Consider the following 23,730-nt stretch of genomic DNA (forward strand, 5'->3'; position numbering starts at 1 on the left):
ATGGAAAGGGAATCAGTTTATGACTAAGGAAGAGATGGAGAACATCACCAAAAACAAACTAGATGATTTTGATTACATTAAATTAAAAAGATTTTGCACAGATAAAACCACTGTAACCAAGATAAAAAGAAATGTAGCAAACTGGGAAACAATCTTTATAACCAATGTTTCAGACAAAAGACTCATTTCTAAAATATACAGAGAACCGAGTCATATTTTTTTTAAAAAGCCATTCCCCAATTGACAAATGGTCAAAGGACATGCAAAGGCAATTTGCAGATGAGGAGATCAAAGTAATCCATAGTCATATGAAAAATTGCTCTAAATTATTACTTATTAGAGAAATGCAAATTAAAACTTCTCTGAGGTACCACCTCACACCTCTCAGACTGGCTAATATGACCAGAAAGGATAATGATTATTGTTGGAAGGGTTGTGGGCAACTGGGAGACTATTACACTGTTGGTGGAACTGTGAACTCATGCAACCTTTCTGGAGAGAAATTTGGATCTACGCCCAAAGGGCAACAAAAACGTGCATACCCTTTGATCCAGCAATACCACTACTGGGTCTATACCCTGAAGAGGTGATGAAAAAGGGTAAAACATCACTTGTACAAAAATATTCATAGCAGCCCTGTTTGTGGTGGCAAAGAATTGGAAATCAAGTAAATGTCCTTCAACTGGGGAATGGCTTAGCAAACTGTGGTATATGTATGTCATACAACACTATTATTCTATTAGAAACCAGGAAGGAAGGGAATTCAGGGAAGCCTGGAGGGATTTGCGTGAACTGATGCTGAGCGAGATGAGCAGAACCAGGAAAACACTGTACACCCTAACAGCAACATGGGGGTAATGATGAACCTTGATGGACTCTTTCATTTAATCAGTGTAACAATCAGGGACAATTTGGGGCTGTCTACAGTGGAGAATATCATCTATATCCAGGTAAAGAACCATGGAGTTTGAACAAAGTTCAAGGACATTTTCCCTTTAATTTAGAAAAAAAACTGAGATCTTATTGTCTGACCTTGTTATCTCTTGTAATTTATGTTTCTTCCTCAAGGATATGATTTCTCTCACATCACACTCAATTTACAATGTACAACAAGTAAAACAACGTAAAGACTGACAAATTGCTTTCTGTGGGGGGTGGGGGGAAAAATTGTAAAACTAAAAATAAATAAAATCTTTAATCAAAAAAAAAATACTACTTGTCCTAAGTAATTTGCACCCACACTGTATATCCACCAGTCCTGAAATTAACAGAAGATAAAAAAAAAGAGCAAGAAAAACTAGAATGTTGATGCAAGGGTAGAAAATATATTGTTCAAAAGTTCAAAAAATGGAAGAGAATGAGGATGTTGGATTTGAACTCAGGTTGGATTTAAACTCAGGTCTTCCTGACTTCAGAGCTGGTGCTAGATCCACTGTGCCACCTAGCTGCCCCAAGTGATCTGTTTTAAAGCTAAGAGCTTGGCACAGTGGCACCATACAAGCACTAGTTCCCTTGTTCCTCCTTCTTGGAAATTTCAGCACAGCACTTGATAAAATATCTTCTGTCATTCTTATGGAGAAGATGGTAAAATATGGAATTGATATTACACATTACAAACAGATGGATTCAGAAAGGTTCAGAAGGCGAGATTCCAAAGAGCAGTTGGTGCCAATAATGACAACTTTTCTATTCAAAGCCCTTTGTAAGCAATTATCTTCTTAGATCCTCATAACAACCCTGGCAGCCAAATGTTAATATGAAACCCATTTGACAGATGAGGAACCTGAGTCAAACAGAGTTAAATGACTTGCCCAGGCCACAGAGCTATGAAGTATCTAAAGCCATATTTGAACTTAGGGTTTCTTGTCTGTGTCATCCATTAAATCTATCATTCTACCCACTGCACCATCAAATTGGGTGGTTGTTGTCAATGTGGTAGAAGGTTTCCAGGAATATGCAAGAAATTTACCTGTTCTTGAGTATCTATTCTTGGCCCTATGTTGTTTAAAACTTCTACCAAAAACTTGAATAAAAGCATGATAATCAAATTGGCCAGTGACAGAAAGCGGGAAGTGATCATTTAACCCAATGGATGAGAGCATTAGTATCCAAAAATATTCTGAAACTTAAAAAGCACTGGGCTGAATTTAATAAATTGAAATTCAGTTATGCGCACTGCAGCAGAAAGGTGGAACAATAAGTATTGAACTTGAAGCAAAAAACATATGAATTTAAATCTTGAATTAGGTATTTACTAGCTCTGTGGTTTTAGGCAAGTTATTTATCTTCTCTCAGCCTCAATTTCTTCATCTGCCAATTGGGGAATACCAGCATGTACCTCCCAGGTAAGTTAAGAAGATCAAATGAATACCAAATAAAGAATTTTGCAAACCTTCCTTATAAAGTTCTATATAAATAACAGCTATGATTATCATTAATAATATTAATAATAATGATGATGATGATGATGATGATGATGATGATGATGATAATAATAAAAATGAGGAGTGTAGGGTGTGCTCAAGAAAGACTAGTACCTTGATGTGAGGGATGCTTTCCATCTCTGATGTCCATTTGAGCCACCCAATTCTCACCTGAGGCTACAAGAAGCTATAGCATGCACAGCAGCCACACTCCAGCAGGTGGACTAAACCAGGTTGAAGGGTAACTGAGGGAGTCTCAAACTCATTGGAGAGTAGTGGGGAGTGTCTATCCCAAGCATGTAAAGTCTTCCACTGGTGGAATGGGCAGAGAACAACAGTTCATTCCAATGGTCATGGACCCAGCTGAAGCAGGCACTGTGGAGTGCTTAAGAGTTTCGTTAGACATCGAAGATGCCAAGGTCATCCACTGCATCTAGAGCTATCACCAGATGTCTCAACTCTGTCTTGCTATGATGGATCATGATGACTTTGGAAAAGTGGGTGAGGTGTTGACATCATGCAGCTCTACCTCACTTAAATCTAATTTACACATACAACAAAAGACATCACTCACAACCATTTCTCCAAATTCTATGGAATTGGTCAAGTGATGAAGCAGCAGGTGCAAATACACTGGGAGCTATAGTCACAACCCTGCACACAGGTGGCCCAGCCATTGGGTCACTTCTCCACTAAAAGCTGCAGTAGGATTTGGCAGCCCCCTGTGTGACTGAGCAGCCCTTTTAGGATCACACTGCTCACCTCCTGATGAAAGGGCGGACTAGACAAGGTACATAGCAGTCAGGGAATCCCACAGTGCAGTCAAAACACACACAAAAAAAAAATCTACAAAAACTTCTTCAAAGAAAGTTCCACTCACCATCAGTGCATGGAACATTCGCACACTTACAGACAACACAAGATCCAATAGACCCAAAAGACAAACAGGTCTTGTTGCAAGAGAACTCAGCAGTTATAGTTTCCAAACAGTAGTCCTGAGTGAAACAAGATTGGCAAATGAAGGCCAGAGCTGAATACATGTTTTTCTGGAATGGCCACAGTGAAAAGAAATGCTGTGAAGTTGAGGTAGGTTTTGCAATCAAAACTTCTCTAGTCAACATTCTTGAATGACTACCAAAAGGAGTGAATGGCAGGCTCATGACAATTTGATTACCACTTCCAGGAAAATGACATGTCACATCATCAGTGCCTATACTCCCATCATCACCAACACCGATGAAATTAAGAGAAAAATTTTATTAAGACCTGGAGTCCTTTATCATCAATGTACCAAAAAGAGGGCAAGTTTATAATTACGGGTGATTTTAATGCTCAAGTAGGCTCAGATTACCAGACGTGGCAAGGAGTCCTTGGGGGAATGGAGCTGGAAACAGCAACAGCAATGATCACCTTCTATTTAAAGTTTGTTGCATCTCATGACCATCTCATCACACACACTGCATTCCGTTCACCTAAATGCAATAAAACTTCCTGGATGCACCCTTATAGAAAACATTGGCTTCTATTAGACTTTGTGATTGTAAGGAGAAGAGACAGACAGGATATGAGGGTGGCAAAGGTCATGGTGGTACAGTGTTGGACTGATAGCTGACTCAACCTCTCTAAGCTAAATACATTGAACCAAAGCAGTGGCTCCAAGGCAAAACGAATACTAGAAAAATTAATGTCAAGAGAATAATTTGTTGCTAAATTGAAGGAAAAACTGAGCCAACACACAGTTAATAGAGTGGAGCAGAAAAGGAGTGGGTAGCTTTCAGAGAACTGATGTACAGCACTGCCTTTGCTTGTCTGGGCCAGAACACTCGAAAACCCCAAGACTGGTTTGATGAGTGTGAGGGGGTTAATACAGAAGCTGCTAAATGAAAAACGAGAACTCCACATTTCCAAGACAGCATTTAATTCCATCAAGCAAAGTTTAGAGAGATGCAGGACTCTCGGTTCAGTAAGAAGGCAGAAGAAATTCAGTTTTATGCAGACAGTAACAAACCAAAATGTTTTTATGATGCCCTGAAGGCTATTTATGGGTCAAAGACATTTATGGAGTATATCAACTACTCAGGATCCACACTGATTAATGATAGGAATATGATCCTATAGAAATGGGTTGAACACTTCCATAGTGTTCTTTTTCCCCCCATAATGTTCTTAATAGACAATCATCAATCAATGCAGAAGTCATTGACTGTCTACCTCAAGTTTAAGTCAATCAGTCCCAAGCTGAAGCTCCAACTAAATAAAAGGTTTTGAATGCCATTAGGATCTTTTCAAGTGGGGAGTTCATTGCTCATCCAAAAACTGACTGAAATTTTTTAAGTTACATGGCATGAAGAGGTTAATTCTCAAGAATTCAAAGATACCTCCACTGTCCATCAGTATAAAGGTAAAGGGAATAGACTAGCCTGTGACGATCATAGGGATATTTCATTACCAGAGTCCTTCTCAATAAGTTGATCCTTCACCTGGAAGATGACCATTCTCCCTGAGAGCCAGTGTAGTTTCAAAAAGGATCAAGGAACAGTCGATATGGTGTTTGCTGCCCAACAGTTCCAGGAAAGATGCTAGGAAGAGAAAAGATTCTGTATACATTTGTAGATCTGACCAAGGACTTTGATACCATCAATCTTGAGGATTTATGGAAAATTCTGTCAAAATTTAGTTGCCCGGAGAAGTTCATCAGTATCGTACATCACTTTCATGACAGTGTGCTTGCTCAGATACTGGATAGAAGATGATGTTCTCAAGATTTCCTGGTCACTAATGGAGTAAAACAAGGTGGAGTCCTTACTCCCATGCTACTTTTTAGCCTGATGTTTTCAACCATGTTATCAAACACCTTCACTGAAGATGAACATGGCTTCAAGGTCAGCTACCAGACTGATGGGAAATTCTTCATCTTGAAAAGGCTACAAGCAAAGACCAAAGTGGAGGCAGTGTTAGTACATGATCTTCTGTGTGTAGATGACTGTGCCCTCAATGCAGCCTCTGAAGCTGAGATGCAACAAAGTATGGGTTGATTCTCTGCAGCTTGTGCTCCTTTTGGTCTAACAATACCAAGAAAACATAGGTGCTCCATTAGCCAGCACCACACCATCCATATGTGAAACCATGGATTGCAGCAAATGGAGAAGTCTTGAGTACTGTGGATAAGTTTTACTTACCTTGGCAGTGTCCTTTCCAAGGAAGTACACATTGAAAATAAGGCTGACAGTCGCATTGCCAGAGGTAGCTCAGTATTTGGGAGTCTCCAAAAGAAAATATAGGAGAGAAGAGGTATTAGACTGACTACCAACTAAAGGTCTCCAGAGTGCTATGCTGACTTCATTGCTATATGTCTATGAAACCTGGACAGCCTACCAGTGCCACATTGGGAAACTGAATCACTTCCATTTAAATTGTCCTAGGAAGATTCTGAATATCACTTGACAGAAGATCCCAGACACTGAGGTCCCTTTTCAAGTCAAACTGCCTAACATTCCAACATTCCAACAAAGAGAATGCAACTATGATGGGCTGGACACATTGTTAGAATGCCAGACATATGCTTGCCAAAAAAACTATTTTATGACAAACTCATGAAGGGCAAGCGCTCACAAGGGGGTCAGAAGAAATGACACCAGAACACCCTGAAGGTCTCATTGAAGAACTTTAGAACTGATTGTACAGCGTGGGAGTCACTGGCAGAGGACCACTAGCATGGTGTGCCCTCATTAGTAAGGGTACTGCATTCTATGAGGAAGGCAGAATGGAAGCAGCTCAAAGGAAATGTGACATTTATCCAGTATCCACCCCAGATGTTCACATGGACTATTTGTACCCAACCTATGATAAAGCATTCTGAGCTCAGATTGGTCTCATCAGTCACAGCTATATACACTGTAATTTGTCTCTAACAGAGTGATGTCATTTTGATCTTCTTTGATAATGAAGGACAAGAACCAACCAACAATAATAAAGTGAGATAAATGTTAAGTTGTGTACCTGGGCACAAAAAAAAAGCCCCTCAATTCCAATAATATAATAAAGACAAGATATGGAAGATGTTCTGACAAATATCCACGGATCTTAGTAAAATGCAATTTCAGTATAAGTCAACAGTATAAAGTGGCTGTAAAGAATACTTCGCACTACCCTAAGAAAGGTATAATATCCAGGAACAGGGAGGTCATGTTGTTTCTATTCTCCATGCCTTCAGCCAAAGATATTGATTCTGTATCATTTTTATTGATTCTATCAGCAGTTAATTGATTTTGTCCTACAACTGCCTAAATCATGGTTCTTTGTTACTAAACTCAGTACAGAAATTCAACTGCCCTATAATTACTTAAGTTTCAAAATCCAGCTCCCTTGCTATTCACTGTTGTATTCTGGGTTCAAGGAAATCTGCTCTTAAGGGATAAGAGTGGACCTCCATGGACTGTGGCCTCAGCATGACACCTCATCAAACTGTGCTTCAGAGAGGGTTGGTTTGCTATCCAAAGAAATCCATCCCCCTACTTTTTAACTTTGCAGGTAAATTCAAATAAAGAATACTTGTGTCACAGGCAAAAAAGGAGGGGTTCTCTCCTAGCCCTTCAACTCCCAACAGACAACCAATCACATTGTTCTCCTCACCTCAGTATATAACCAATCATGTTGTCTTCAAAACCATGATGAAATTTACCCTGTTTTGTTATTTTTTTCTAACCTCATAAAAATTAAGTCTTCAGCTTGGAATCTTTGGAACCACTCACATTGATCCCTTTTACTAATAAATTCAGTACCTTTTTAAAAAAACTATTATCTTGGGGCAGCTAGGTGGTGTAGTGGATAAAGCACTGGCCCTGGAATCAGCAGTACCTGGGTTCAAATGGTCTCAAACACTTAATAATTACCTAGCTATGTGGCCTTGGGCAAGCCACTTAACTCCATTTGCCTTGCAAAAACCTATTTAAAAAAAACACCTATTATCTTGCTAAAGGAGAAAGTGTTTCAATTTACCTTTGTTTAATCACAATTGTGACCAGATCTTATAACAATAGCACATGCAATTGTGTACCCTTTCAAGTCATATGAGGATAAGAAAAAAAATTCCCAACAATAAGAACTATTTAAAAGTGTACTAAACTGCTGTGAGAATTAATGGGTTCCCCCTCCAGAGAAGTTTCCAAGCAGTGACATTATAATCATTTATCAAATATGTCCTAGTGGAAATTGTTTTCTTCTAAAGATTGTGACTTATAACTCAAATTCTGTAATTCTGTAAGCCATGAAGTCTCATGTCTCATGAATACTCTTAAGAAAACAGTCAGAAGGTAATGAACATGGAAAGCCCTAAATTATATCACAAAAAAATGAAAAGAATTTCATTTGCAAATGAAACTTCTAACTAAATTTGTAATCAATCAGGGAGTCACTTCCAAATCAATTATCTTTGTAGCATCTATTCAAAGCATCTACCTGTTACAACAAAGGTCAAAATCAATACTAATAAAAATGATAAGACACAGCATACACTGAGGGCAAATCTTGTATACTTAAATAAGCTATTAAGACAACCAAGGAGAAAAAAACTGACAACAAACATAATTCATCATTTTAAAAGAAAGTAATGTAAATTATTCTTCCTACCATGAAGACTATTGAAAACCTAGAAAAGAGTCTAGAAAATGCCTCAAAACTTCCAGTGCCAAGAAGGCAAGACAAGGATGGAATTCTTGGAGCCCTCTGAAAAAGTGGTACAAACCACTTTGAAAAATCCCTCAGAGTCAATTTAGGAGTGCCAAAGCAAGTTTCCAACACAGTGGGGAAAGCCCTGTTTCACTTGGTGGGAGGCAACATCCACAAATAAGCCAAGTAGTAGGTCACGCCCCAGAAGAAATATCCTCCCACCACAAGACAAGGCAGCAGATCCGGATCCCAATCCCAGTGAAGGCCACCAGCAAGACCCAGAACCTGGTGCTGAGCAGAAGTAAAACTCCATGCACTGAGACCCTACCCCTAGTGCAAGGCAGGAGGAAGGCCATCCCCAATATTAATACCAGCAGGTGGGCTCTGAAGCCCAGTAAAAGCAAGCAGCAGGCCTCCAGCCCTGGCACAAGAAACTAGGGATAATGCAGGATCAGAGCCAACTCCCACAGAAAAGTAAAAGTTAAAAAAAGGCAGGAAAAAAATGAGCAAACAAAAAAGAAAGACACTTTGCTAACAGGGAAAATCAAGGTACAAACTTAGAAGACAAGTCAAAATGGCTAAATGTGAAAACTCAAAAAAAATGCAAAAGGCCCAAAAAGAACTCCAAGAAGAACTTAGAAGGGATTTTAATAAAAAGCATTATTAGAAAATTAGAGGGAAAATTGAAAAATGAAATGAGAATAACACAAGAGAATCATAATAAAAAGAGTCAATAATTCATAAAAGAAATGAAAAAATGGAGAACGGTATACAAAAATTCACCTTTAAAAAAAAATAGAATTGAGGGGCGCCCTAGGTGGCGCAGTGGGTAAAGCACCAGCCCTGGAGTCAGGAGTACCTGGGTTCAAATCCGGTCTCAGACACTTTAATAATTACCTAGCTGTGTGGCCTTGGGCAAGCCACTTAACCCCATTTGCCTTTCAAAAACCTAAAAAAAAAAAAAAATAGAATTGATCAAATATAAAAATAAAGTACAAAAGCTCACTGATGAAAATAAAATTAGAATGAGAAAGTGGAAGCTAACGACTTCATAAGACATCAAGAAATAATAAAACAAAATTAAAATAATTATAAAAATGAAAGAAAATATGAAATTTCTAACAGAAAAACAACTGATCTGGAAAATAGGTCTAAGAGATATTTAAGATTTAAAAATTGCTGGGCAACCTGAAAGCATGATCATAAAAAGAGGCTGGACAGCAAATTTCAAGAAATTATCAAGGAAAGCTGCACTGATGTTGAACCAGGGGGCAAAACAGAAACTGAAAGAAAATACTGATCACCACTATTTTCAAAATACCAAAATAAAAATACCTAAGAGTGTTGCAGTCCAATTCCAGAGCTCTCAGGACAAAAGTAATGTGATAGCAAGCAAAACTTGAACATTACTGTCTTCAAAAATTGTCTCAAAGAGGGAATAATATATATACCTGGTTATAAAAATCTATCTTATCTTAAATATATATTTAAAAAAAGTAATAAAAGAAGGAATGGAAAGGGGCAACTGACATAAGGGAGAGCAGCCTGGGGGAGGCAGTAGTCAGAAGTAAAACACTTGTGAAGAGGGACACTGAAAGGTAAAATAGAGAGAAGAATAAACAAGTGAAAAATAGGATGGAGGGAAATACAACACAGTTAGTTGTCATAACTATAACAAGTGAATGAGATAAACTCATTCTTAAAATAGAGGTGGATAAGAGAATATATTTAAAACCAAAATCCTACCATATGCTGTTTAAGAGAAACCAATAAATAATATACATACTAAATATAAAATGTACCAAATAGTAGAGCATCTACATTTTTTAAAGAAATTACAGGAAGGAATAAAACCATACTAATGGGGGACCCAAAACTTTCCCATCTCAAAAAAAAGATTAGATTAACCTAACCAAAAAGGAAAAAAGTTAAGATGGATAGAATTCTGGAAAAGTTAGATATGATAGATCTCTGGGGAAAATTGAATGGGAATAAAAAGGAATATGCCTTTTTTCTCAGCACATGGCAACTCCAAAGACTGACCCTATAATTAGGGTATAAAATCTCAGCACTAAATGCAGAAAAATAGAAATATTAAATGCATTATATTCAGATCATAAGGCAATAAGAATAACATTCAAGATAGGGCATTAAAAAGATAGATTAAAATTAATTGGAAATGAAATAATCTAATCCTAAAAAATAAGTGAGTCAAAGAGCAAATCACAGAAACAATCAATTTAACTGAAGAGAATGACAACAATGAAACAACATACCAAAATTTATGGGATGAAACCAAAGAATCATTTGGAGGAAAATTTAATCTCTAAACACTAACACCATTAAAGGAAAGAAACAGCAGATTCAAGAATTTGGGATATAAGTAGAAAAATAATAAATTAAAAATTCCCAATTAAATACCAAACTGGAAATTCTGAAAATCAAAGGAGAGATTAATAATATTGATAGTAAGAAAATCACTGAACTATTAAATAAAACTAGAAGTCAATTTTATGAAAAGAATGAACTATTGGTTAATTTGATTTGAAAAAAGAATGAAGAAAATCAAACAACTAGAGTCTAAAATAAAAGGGGTGAATTCATCAGCAATAAAGAAGAAATTAATTAGGAGTTATTTTATTCAATTACATATTAGTAAATGAAATGAATGAATATTTACTGAAATATAAATTGCCCAAATTAACAAACGAGGAAATAGAATACTAAAGTAACTCAACATTAGAAAACAGAAACTTAACAATCAATCAATGAACTCTCAAAGGGAAAAAAAAACTCCTTGGGACCAGATGGATTCATGAACAAATTCTACCAAACATTTAAAGAACAATTAATCAGAATACTAAATAAGCTATTTGAAAAATACTCCTTTTATAATATAAATTTAATATTGATAATATAAATTTAATATTGATACCTCTACTAAAAGTAGTGAAAACAGAAAAATAAATATAGATCCAAAATTTTTGAATAAGATACTGGCAAAATTATAACAATACATCATACACAATGAAATGAAGATCTGGTTCAATTTTAAGAAAACTATCAGTATAACTGACCACATCAAAACAAAACCTACAAAAATCAAATAACTATGTCAATAGATGTAGAAAAGGCTTTTAACAAAATACAATACCCTTTCCTATTCAAAGCACTAAAGAGCATAGAAATAAATGGAGTTTACCTTTAAAAAAAAGTAATATTTATCTAAAACTATCACCAAGAATTATCTGTAATGAGGACAAGTTAGAGTTCCTAGATCAGGGGTAAAGAAAAGGTATGTATTATTATCACTATTATTCATTATCATACTAGAAATGCTATCTAGAATAAGAAAAGAAAAAGAAATCAAAGGAATTAGAAGTGCTTTGAGGAAGAAAATTATCACTTTGCAGAGGATTTGATGGCATGCTTAAAAAATACTAGAGAATCAACTAAAAAACTACTTAAAACTAAACAATTTGAAAAATATAAAATAAATTCACATAAATCATATGCATTTCTCTATATTATCAACAAAAACCAACAGCAATTGATAGAAAGAGAAATTCCATTTCTTTTTTTTTTCATTTTTTTTGCAAGTCAATGGGGTTAAGTGGTTTGCCCAAGGCCACACAGCTAGGTAATTATTAAGTATTTGAGGTCTGATTTGAACTCAGTAACTCCTGACTCCAGGGCTGGTGCTCTATCCACTGTGCCACCTAGCCACCCCGAGAAATTCTATTTCTAAAATAACTGCAGACAACATAGAATACTTGGGAGTCTACTTGCCAAGACAAACCCAGAAATTACATGAACACAATCACAAAACACTTTTCACACAAATAAAGTTGTATCTTAACAATTAAAAATAGGCAGACCAGCCTAATTAAAATGATAATTCCACCTAAATTAATCTACTTTTGCAGTGTCATTACCAATCAAACTACCAAAATATTATTTTATAGAGCTAGGGGAAAAACTTCATCTGGAAGAACAAAAGGTTGAAGAATATCAAGGGAATCAAAGACTAAAAAGAATTGTGAAGGAAGGTGGTCTAGTCATACAAGATCTCAAACTATATTATAAAGAGGTAATTATCAAAACCATCTGTTGACTTTTGGGACAAAGACATTATTTGACAAAATTTGCTAGGAAAACTGGAAAACAGTATGGCAGAAACCAGGTATAGAGCAACATCTCCCATCAGATACCAAGACAAGGTCAAAATGATTTACACAAAAGATAATACCATAAACAAATTAGGAGAGCTTGGAATAGTTTACTTGTCAGATATTTAATAAGGGGAGATTCAGAATCAAAAAAGATATAAACAGCATTAGAAAAATGTAAAATGGATAATTTTGATTATGTAAAATTAAAAATTTTTTTGCCCAAACAAAACCAATGCAATCAAAATTAGAAAGCAAGCAGAAAACTGGGGGGAGATTTTTACAGCAAGTAAATCAGACATAGGTATCATTTCTCAAATAAATAGGGAACTAACTTGATTATATAGATATACAAGTTATTCCTCAAATGATAAACAGCAGTTTTCAGAATAAGAAAAGTTACCATTATTCATATGAAAAAATGCTCTAAATTACTATTAATAGCGAAATGTAAATTAAAACAGCTTTTAGGTACCACCTCAAGCCTATCAGATTGGTTAATATGACAGAAAAGAAAAATGATGAATGTTGGAAGGGATGGAGGAAAACTACTGATGGAGTTGCAGACTGAGCCAATCATTCTGGAGACCAATTTGGAACTATGCCCAAAGGGCTATAAAACTATACATACCCTTTGATCCAGAGTACCACTTCCAGATGTATATTCTCAAGAGATTTTTTAAATGAAAAGAATCTATTCATATAAAAATATTTGTAGCAGTTTCTTTTCTAGTGGCTAAGAATTGAAAATCAAGGTATGGCTATCAACTGGGGAATGGCTAAGTAAGCTATGGTATAGGATTATAATGGAATATACATACGCATAAATATACACACATGTGTGTATGTTTATACTATAAGAATTGACAAGTTGAATGATTTCAGAAAATCCTGAAACTACTTACATGAACTAATACAAAGTGAAGTGAGTAGAACCAAGGGTAACATTGTACACAGTAACAGCAATACTGTATGATAAAAACCTATGAATAAATAGCTAATCTAAGCAATACAATGATCCAAAGGATCCACAGTGAAATGCTAACTGCCTCCAAAGAAAGAATTGATGTTCTCTGAATATGGACTGAAGCATGAAATTTTTCACTTTCTTTCTCTTTTTGTTTTTGTTAAGAGTTTTCTTGTACAAAATGACTAGGATGGAAATATTTTTCTCTTATTTTACATGTATAAGCTACATAAGTTTGCTTACTGCCTCAAGGTGGGGGTAGGAAAGGGAAGGAGTGATGGAATTTGAAATTCAAAACTTATTTTAAATGTTAAAAATTGTTTTTACATGCAATTGGGAGAAAATTATTATTTTATAAAAGAAAAAAATGCCTCAAGTAACAAGTATCTGATCTCCTGGCAAAGCAGAGAGATTTTGAACCCAAGGAAAAACAGGTTAGGAAAATAAATTTTTATAATAGCTTAAGGAGGAGTATAATAGAATATAATAGGCAAAATCAACTTCTAAAATGAAAAGAAAGTAACAGGGGGACAAAAGTTTACAAAAAGTTAGGCAAGGGAACCATTTCCCAGAAAAACTGAAATAATAAGTCAAAAAAATAGAAAAGATATGACATTCTTATGAACTCTTTTCACTTTCAATAACAGTGGAGTCAACATATTTTAATATTGGTCCCCAAATGTGTAGTATGGTGAAGTAGAAATGACAATAAAAAAACCAAGGTAGTATACACTGAGTATACAAAAAGAGGTTAGTTTTATGAGAGTCTCAAGATGAAACAAAGAGGGAGAGAAACCAAACACTGAGAAAAAAAAATCAATATATTACCAAATAAATGATCAAAATGAAGCAAAGAGAAAATCTCAATTATCTCTATAAAAATCTCTGAAATAATTTATATGTGCATAAAAGAAACAAATGCTAAATACTGGGAAACAAAATGTCTGAATCTACTATTCCACTGCATTTGGAAATGTCAATCTTATCAAGCTTTTCAGAAAGCAAAAGAATAATCTCAAAGAAACACAGTAAATCTGTTCCACCTTTAACACTATTATGCAGTTGAGAAATTTCTAGAATATAATTCATAAGTATTTAATTTTAATGTTTGATCTACTACTTTATATAGACTACTCAACAAATTAGGGCAGTTAGGTGGCACAGTGGATAGAGCACTGGCCTTGAGTCAGGATGACAGAAGTTTGAATAGGGCCTCAGGCACTTGACTCTTACTAGCTGGTATGACATTTAACCAAGACTGTTTCAGATCCAGGCCTATCTCTATAGTCGTCCTGACTCATATCTGGCCACTAGACCCAGATGGCTCTGGAGGAAGAAAATAAGGTTGGTAACTTAGCACAGCACCCTTCACTGAAATCCAATCATGTGTTTGTCATAGCATCACCTCCCTGATATTTCATGATTTCCAAAAATGAAGGACAAACATTATTATACAGAATATTAAATTATGGGTTATTTGTATATTATGAAACAGTAATAAGGAAATTATCAAGTTAGTAAACAGCAATGTTGGAATTTGTTACAAAGACTTAATCTGAATATGCTGAGCTAAAACTTGAAATGAAGAAATTGGAAGTAGTTTTGAAAGAAAGTTTTATAAATTATTTTAAAAATGAAATTTGGGCGAAGGGAATGAAAAAAGAGATAATAACTGAGAAAGACCACAAAAAAAAACCACCAGGAAAAAAAAAAACAAAAAGAGCATCAATAAAGATTCTGTATAGGTTGAACAATTGAAGAATTCATTCATCAACTCCTGTAATACTAAGCCTTAAGGAATTTTAAATTTCAAGGAATTGTCTTAAAAGTAACAAAAGAATAGAACTTATTCTGGGATGAGTAGTGATAAATATAAACACTATTTCTCTGCCATCTAAAGTACTACTAGTGGTCCTAGCAATGATACTACAAATTCAAAGAGAAGATACTGGGTCAGAATAACAATCAGCAACAGAAAACTGAACTGTGTAGATCCAACTTCATATGCTTTCTTTTAAACCATATATTTATATGCATTATGAGTTGTTCAAATAAACAAAGAATAAAAATATGAGATATGATACTTAAGTGTGAAACAAATGATAAAACTTATGAATTCACCATAAATTTAATAAATGTAATAAATATGGCTTTACAGTAAGTATATGATGTTTTCCAGAGGTAAACCCCTCCTTTTATTTTCCCTCAGTCCTACACTACTCATTTGCATTCCCTAAATATAACTTAGATTTTCCATTTTTACTCCAGAAAAAGGGAAAGAAAAAAATGTTATAATTTATTTATACTCTATGTTGAATTTTAGAAATACTTTTGTCATTACATACAAGACAATTTTGTGTACTTTATGAAGAGACTAGTTTTATCTCATTAAAGTGGCTCCCCAGAACCTACTCTTCAAGTTCAAATCCAATTTCAGTTTGGGAAATGAAGGTATTTTGAAAATTTAAAACCCAAGTAATTCTTTTAAAAATCATATTTATGTCAAATAAGACATAGGCTTATAATATTAGGAAATTCTTCAGAACTCTTAACTAATTTGGTATTCTACCAAGAATCTTTAAACAAATTGCCTTTTAATCTTTGAAGATAGATTTAATGAAACAATTGGGATTATTCTATTTTTTCTTGTTACAAGGATAAAGGAGATAGCAATATAGGATAATTACATCACATTTAGAAATAATATTAGAGGGGTGGCGAGGTGGAGCAGTGGATACAGCACTGACCCTGGAGTCAGGAGGACCTGAATTCAAATGTCTTGAGCAAGTCACTTAACTCCATTGCCTTGCAAAAAAACAAAACAAAACAAAACCAAAAAAAGAAATAATATTAGAAAGAAATGTAAGAACACAGAGAGGAAGGTAAGTACAAATAAGAATTATAGTTTGTTAAAATAATAACTTCTTCATACAATAAGAATATGCCAATTTTGTTTTGCTTTCTGAAAAGCTTTTCATTTGTATCTGTATTCAGTTACATTTATAAGAATCCTAAATAAACTGTTAACCGAAACAGGTTAAATTTCCTCCGGTATAACAATCCCACCCACTTGTAATAAATTAATTTTCCAAGTATATACATATATATATATATATATGTATATATATATATATATATATATATATATATGTATTTGTACAAGGATTCATTTTTTAAAAACTATATCAGGACCAAAAAAAATGGGTTTATATCAATCTTCCAGGAAAGGAAAAAATACATTAAAAGTAATTTCAGGGGTGGAGTCAAGATGGCAGCATGAAGGCAGCATTTCCCAGGAACTCCTTCCCTCTCAAACTCCAAAAGCCAACAAATGATGACTCTAGACAAAATTTGGAGAGGCAGAACCCACAGAAAGACTGAGTGATACATTTTCCCAGTCCAAGATAACTTAGAAGTTCCCCAGGAAAGGTATGTTTCACCAGGACCAGGGGTTGGAATAAAAGCCGCGACTACAGCACAAACCAGCCCAGCCCAGAGATCACCGGCAACAGCTTGAAGGGGCAGTGAGAGAACTCTGCTCCACCAGAATGAGTGTGGAGTGAGGAGCACTGGCCACAGAATCTGTAGCAAGAATCTGGAGAAAGCAGCCTGTACCCCCAGAGACAGTAAGGGGTCAGGGAAGACTGCAGAAATTTCTCTGCTATCCCTTGGGGTAGAACTCTGCTGTTTGCCTACACTCAGATCCAGGTTGCAGTTTGGGCTCCACACCAAGATAGCAGGATCCTCCTTATGGCTCCAGGGTAGAAGGAAGCACAGGGACCATCTACATATCAAAGCACAGGCAAAAGAGCTTAAGACCTTGGAGGAACAAAGGTCAAAGTGGGGTGTCCACCCCCCAAAAAAACCCAAAGCCTTGGAAGTACTGTCTCGGGCTGAGGAAATGAGTAAACAAAAGAAAAAGAAGAATCTGACCATAGAGAATTACTTTAGTCCCATGGAAGATCAAAACATATATTCTGATGATGACAAAATCAAAGCTTCCATATCCAAAGTCACCAAGAGAAATAGAAAATGGGCTCCAACTATGGATGAGCTCAAAAAGACTTTGAAAAACAATTAATGGAGATGGAGGAAAAATTGGGAGAAGTGAGAGTAATACAGAAAAATCATAAAAACCAAATCAACAGCCTGGTGAAAGATATACAAAAAAATACTGAAGAAAATAATGTTAAAAACCAGTTTAGGCTTAATGGAAAAAGCAAAACAAAAGGCAAATGAGAAGAATGTCTTAAAATGCAGAATTGGCCAGCCAGAAAAGAAGATTAAAAAAGTTCTCTGAAGAAAGTAACTCCTTCAAATGTAGAATGGAACTAAAGGAAGCTGATGACTTTGTAAAAAATCAGGAAGAAATAAAACTTTCCCCCCAAAAAAACCAAAAATTAGAAGAAAATATGAAATATCTTATTGGAAAAACAAATGACCTCAAAAACAGATCCAAAAGAAATAACTTAGAAATGATTGGGCTACCTGAAAGTCATGACCAGGAAAAGAGCCTAGACTTCATTTTTCAAGAAATAATACAGCAAAATTGCCCTGAGATCCTAGAAGCAGAGAGTGAAAAAAGAACTTAAGGGAATTCACTGGTCACCTCCTGAAAGAGATCCCAAAAGAAAAACTTCCAGGAATATTATAGCCAAATTCCAAAACTCCTAAGTCAAACAAAAAAATTCTAAAAGTTGCCAGGAGCAAACAATTCAACTACCAAGGCTCCATAGTCAGGATTACACAGGACCTGGTAGCATCTATATTAAGGGCTCATAGGGATTGGAATATGATATTCTGGAAGGCAAAAGATCTTGTTTTACATCTGAGAATCAAATACCCAGCACAATGAATATCCTCTTTCAGGGGGAAAAGATGGACTTTCAATGAAACAGGGGACTTTCAAACTTCCCTACTGAAACAACCAAAGCTGAACAGAAAGTGTGATCCCCAAGTACAGGATACTCTGGTGAACCATAGAGGAGGTGGATGGGAATGAGGAACTATGAGGAAATTATATTGAACTGCTTGTATGCCTACATGGGAAGACGATATCGATAACTCATATGAACTTTCTCATTTATAAGAGCTGTTAGAAGGAGCATATATAGACAGGGCACAGAAAGAAGCAGAATGTAATGGTATAATATAATAAAAAGATGGAGTCAATGGGTGATAAAGGAAAGTACTAGGAGGAAGGAAAAAGAAAGGAAGAAGGAACTAAGAAATTTCACATAAAAGTCAAGAAAAAGCTTTTTCAATGGAGTGGAAAGGGGGGAAGGCAAGGGGGAATGAATGAGCCTTCATTCTCCAGAAATGGCTCAGAGAGGTAATAACATACACACTTAAGAGGGTATAGAAATCTATCTTACTCTAGAGAAAAATGAGAAGAAAGGGATAACATAAGGGGGAATTGGGGAGGGGGTAGGAAATAGGTGATAGAAAAGAGGGAACATTGAGGGAGAAAGTACTCAGATTCAACACAGTTTTGGACAGGGCCAGGATGAAAGGAGAGAGAGAACAGAATAAATGAGAGTGGGGAGGAACAGAATAGAGGTGTAGCTAGTAACAGCAACTGTGGGGAAAAAACATTGAAGCAACTTAACTTGTGGACTTATGATAAAGAAAGCAACTCATATCCCAGAGACAGAGCCATTGGAATCTGAACACAGACTGAAATACATTTTTTCCCCCTCTCTTTCTATTCTTGAGATTTCTCATCTTATGGGGGGGGGGGGTTGTTATGTTTACTCTTATAACACATTCAATTTATATCAATGTATAGCATGGAAACAATGTAAAGACTATCAGACAGCCTTCTGTGGGGGGGGGGGGTTGCAAAATTCAGAACCTTACAAAAATGATAGGTAGATACTACTACTGCATATAATTGAAAAACAAATAAAATGTTAATTAAAAAAAACTAAAAAAAAGTAAGTTCAATTTTATTTTTAAAAATTAAACTCCCCATTTCAGCAAAAAGAAGTAACTCTTCTTAAATTACTCCTTTCTTTTTCTTTCCTGATTTCCTTCTTTCTTTTAGGCAACAGGGTTAAGTGACTTGCCCAAGGTCACCCAGCTAGGCAATCATTAAGTATCTGAGGCAGGATTTGAGCTCAAGCCCTCCTGATTTCAGGGCCGGTGCTCTATTGACTGCACCACCTAGCTGCTCCTTAAATTACTTCTTAAAGAACATTAATACAACTATAACATTATGAATATTAATAGTACTGACAGTATTCTGGAAGAGAGGACTAGGATGTTTATGCCTTTAAATGACTAAGCATAAATTTCGTTTAACAAGAAGTTCAAAAATTTACTTTTCTACCCTCAGATCATTCAGTTAAACTGTCAAATACTGCACTGCTGCTGCAGCATCCAAAAGAAAATCAAAAGTTCCTTATTCTAAAACATCATTGTGATGAGGGTTTGGGAAATGATAAAAGACTGGAAAATTAGGAACTAAGGTCATCAGAACTAGCCTGAAAACTCTAAATCATCAATATATCAATTAGAAACATGATTATATATTTATTTTATGGTGAAGAAATGAAATCTGTCTAATATTATAGCTTAATGTATATGATGTTATTCAGAGTTAAGATGAAAAAAAAATGCTATTTCTGTACAGTTGATGAAGGACTGAACTTAATTCCCTAATCTCTAAAGTATAGAGTAACAAATCTTAGATCTGATGTTTCTGCTTCACTCATCAATGAAGATTACAATTCATTTACTTTCCATCCTGTGTGCCTCTTGTGTATGATCTCCTCCTCATTCTTCCATAAGGGATCAACCAAATTGGTTGTTCAGTTGTTTCAATTAGGTCAGACTCTTCATAACACCATTTAGAGTTCTTGTGACAAAGATCCTGGAGTGGTTTGCCATTCCCTTCTCCAGATCATTTCACAGATGAGAAACTGAGGCAAAAAGGATTAAGTGATTTGCCTGGTCATATAACTGAGGCTAGATTTGAATTTGGAAAAATGAGTGTTCCTTTTTTTTTTTAAAGTCTTTGCAAGGCAATGGGTGTTAAAGTGGCTTGCCCAAGGCCACACAGCTAGGTAATTCTTAAGTCTCTGAGACTGGATTTGAACTCAGGTACTCCTGACTTCAGGGAAAATGAGTATTCCTGACATAAGGTCCAGTACTCTATCCATGTGCCACTTAGCAGCAAATTTTTCTGGAGCTTTTTTTCCTTTTCAGTGGGTGAGAACAAAAAGAACATACATCATTTATCCTTCATTCTCACTACATGACCAATTCACATTTTTCTCTATCTAGTTACAATAGTATCTTATATAAGATTTTCAAATAGATTTTTCCAAAATATCTTTTGAGACAGGAATTGCAAATATTACTGTCCCCATTTTGTTGATAAGGAAATTGAAGCTTGAAGACTAAAATAACATGCTCAAGGTCATATAACTTATAAGGACTGGAATTGGAATTGCCATCCAGTCTTCTAATATCAAGCTAAGACAATGAATGGAATTTTCTGGATAATCATAATGAACAGAATCCATACATATTCTAAAATTAAGTTATTAAATAGTATGAAGAAGAAATTCTAAACTCATGTCTATGATGACAATGAGTGGCGAATACAGCAGGCTGATCAAAACAAAGGTAACACTACACCTCAATTATAGGAGTTCCTGCCTACTGAACTAGAAGAGGTAGGGAAAAAAAAGGCAGAAGGTGACTCCCAAACAACTAGATATCTAGAACATCTTCCAAGTTTCCAAATAAGTTACTATGGATGTAAAACATTTAGGTTCATTCCAAACTATACTCGCTCAAGAAATGCATTTATTCAAATTCTTATAGACATCTTTTGGCTTACTACTTTTCCTGAAAACATATCAGACTGATACCAAGAGCTAACTGTGGTCCTTCCATGGATATGTTACTGACATAAGAACTTATACAGTCCTTAACAGATTATTTTTGTCAAAAGATAGTCATTTATTCAATTCATGACAGATTGAACCCTTCCTGTTACATATGCCAAGGATAAAAATGAAGTCAATAATATAGAAAACACAAGTGGTACATATTTGATGTGCTGCCACCTGAGTTTTTAAATTTGTTGATTCTAATTCATTAAATAGCTTCAGAAATCAGTACTGCAAGATAGTCAATAGTCAAAATTTCAGTCTACTTATGGATACATATCATTACAGCAAGCTCTACACCAATTATTGCTGGTATGGAAATATCTTACTGAAATATAATTTCTATAGGGTTTAATATGCTGAAAAGAAAGCATTTCCAAAAACTAGTACCATATGTGTACTGTTAACACAAATCACAGATAATTGAAAACTTGAAGCTTTACCTGTGTGATGGAGAAGGAGCTTCAAATTGAGGCACTTTACTATCCTCACTGACAGGGGAGTACAAACCACTCATTTCCTGAAAAGGAAAAAGAAAAAAAAAGTTATAGATAAAATATAAATTGCAAGAAAATAAAAGGAAGACCCACAAGAATATCAGATGGATCTCCCTGATGCAATAGGACAAGGGCAAGAGTCAAGGAGTCTTGTCATAGATGGATATGATTTGTCACTGGGAGAAGTACTCACATTAAGATTACAGACGACTGTAATATGAATTTCACAACAAAAAATAAAAATGCAACTAGATACCTCTAAAAATCATTTTCTGCTTATATTTCCTGAAGTTGTTTTTAACTTAGCATTAATTCAACAAATATTTATTGTGTCCTTACTATGTTCTAGGTATTATGAGGGAATATCAAGAATAAAAAGATAGGGGTGGCTAGGTGGCACAGTGGTTAGAGCACTGGCCCTGGAGTCAGGAGTACCTGAATTCAAATCCCGCCTCAGATACTTAATAATTATCTAGTCGTATGGCCTTGGGCAAGCCACTTAAGCCCATTGCCTTGCCAAAAAAATCTTAAAAAATAAAAATAAAATAAATAAAATTTAAAAAAGATTATGTATATTCTGTGAAATGAGAAAGGTTAACAATCAAAAATCAAAGGGCAAAGAGAATGGCAAGCCTGAAAATACAGAAGAAAAACTATCTGTTTCCCTCCCCTCTTTCTTCTCATCCACCCTCTCCCACCCCAAGACAGAGTGAATTAACTTGCCCAGGGTAACACAAGTATAGCCAAATGAGGTCACATCTGAACTTAGCTCCTCCTGACTCCAGGGTCCATGCCCTATCCACTGAGCTGCATGAAATCTGATTTTTTTTTCTATTTAACTGCAAAGTATCAAGAAAACAAATATGAACTGTACCTTGGTAGCCTGAAAACATGTTCTAACCTTTTGACCCATAAAAATTAATACTGATCAGCAAATATATTAATCAATGTGAGAGTAGCATGTTACTTTTTCTTTGCAGAGATAAATCCCACAAATTTAACACAGGCAACAAAGGTGGTAATTTGATAGATGAAAAATTTTCCAGAGTTTCAAAATTGTCTAGATCCTCACCTCCACTCGTTTAATATCCTCCTCCAGAACACTTAGCTCCTTTTGGATCTGTTCCAGTTGCTGTGGATAAAAGAAAAGAAAAATCTAAAGTAATTTGAATCAGCATCACCACAGCAACAAATTAACTGTTCTCCCTTAGATATTGGCCCAATTCAGTTAACTAAAGTAATAAATTTTAAAATAGTACCCTGAAGCGCTGGTCAACTAGGGGGCCCCAGTTATTTGTTTTTTTTAATGTTATTTTAAGGGGAAAGTTCTGAAACCAAGAAAGAAGTTATCTTTAATTTGTAAATATGGATTGTGAAGACCAGAACAGATAAATTATAAAGGGATCAATCAAGGAGTAAGAACTCTTTCTTGGGGATCATAATTTCTTGTCTGGGAGAGTTGCCGGAGGATCAGATAGGTGACTTGTCTGTTCTAGCTAATTAGTTGTCCTTCATGCTCTAAGAGGAAGAAAATAACATCACTATGTCAGAGTCAACATAGGATGTGTCTAACTGTAGCCAATCAGACCAATACAAGCTTGGAATGTTCTAAGACAGATCAGGCACAAATAGTCTATATGAACATCTAGAGTGGACAAGTTTCTAAATTTGTACACCTCAAATTTTTTTTGAGGTGAGCATTTGCTCTGTGTGAGTTATCTACAAAATGGATTAGACACCTCTCTAAAGGAAAGGCAAATATGTTGTCCTCTGCCTATGTTCACACAGATAATAAACCCTAGGGCACCATTTGAATCAAGTTCTTCCTGACTCCAAGTCCAAATCTCTATTGACTATTGACTGGTGTGGTGATTATGGTTCAGTCATGTTTGACATTTCATGATTTCGTGGAACCTAGCCAGGTCTTTCTATCCTCCACTACCTCTTGAAGATCATGGTCATTGCTTCCATGATGCTTTTCAACTTATCCTCTGTCATTCTTTTTTCTTTTTGTTTTCAATCTTTCCCAGTATCAGAATCTTTTCCAATGAATTCTGTCTTTTCATTAAGTGGTCAAAGCTTCAATTTCATTAATTGACCGCCTAA

General features: G+C 35.4%; 1 protein-coding gene across 6 annotated transcripts in view; it reads right to left on the reverse strand.

Annotated features, from left to right (window-relative positions):
- COP1 (COP1 E3 ubiquitin ligase) overlaps positions 1-23,730 on the reverse strand; it is a 306,374-nt gene that overhangs the window by 202,226 nt on the left and 80,418 nt on the right. For 3 of the 6 annotated variants that reach the window (XM_074222097.1, XM_074222096.1, XM_074222099.1), the window contains exons 7-9: positions 22,697-22,756; positions 21,571-21,647; positions 5,603-5,686 (exon numbers count right to left, since the gene is read on the reverse strand). In XM_074222097.1, the coding sequence (XP_074078198.1) occupies positions 5,603-5,686; positions 21,571-21,647; positions 22,697-22,756 (221 nt within the window). The remainder of the gene's footprint in view (positions 1-5,602; positions 5,687-21,570; positions 21,648-22,696; positions 22,757-23,730) is intronic. The other 3 variants (XM_074222102.1, XM_074222101.1, XM_074222100.1) reach the window with 1 other exon arrangement.

Source organism: Macrotis lagotis, chromosome 2, assembly GCF_037893015.1.
Source record: "Macrotis lagotis isolate mMagLag1 chromosome 2, bilby.v1.9.chrom.fasta, whole genome shotgun sequence".
NCBI lineage: Eukaryota > Metazoa > Chordata > Mammalia > Peramelemorphia > Peramelidae > Macrotis > Macrotis lagotis.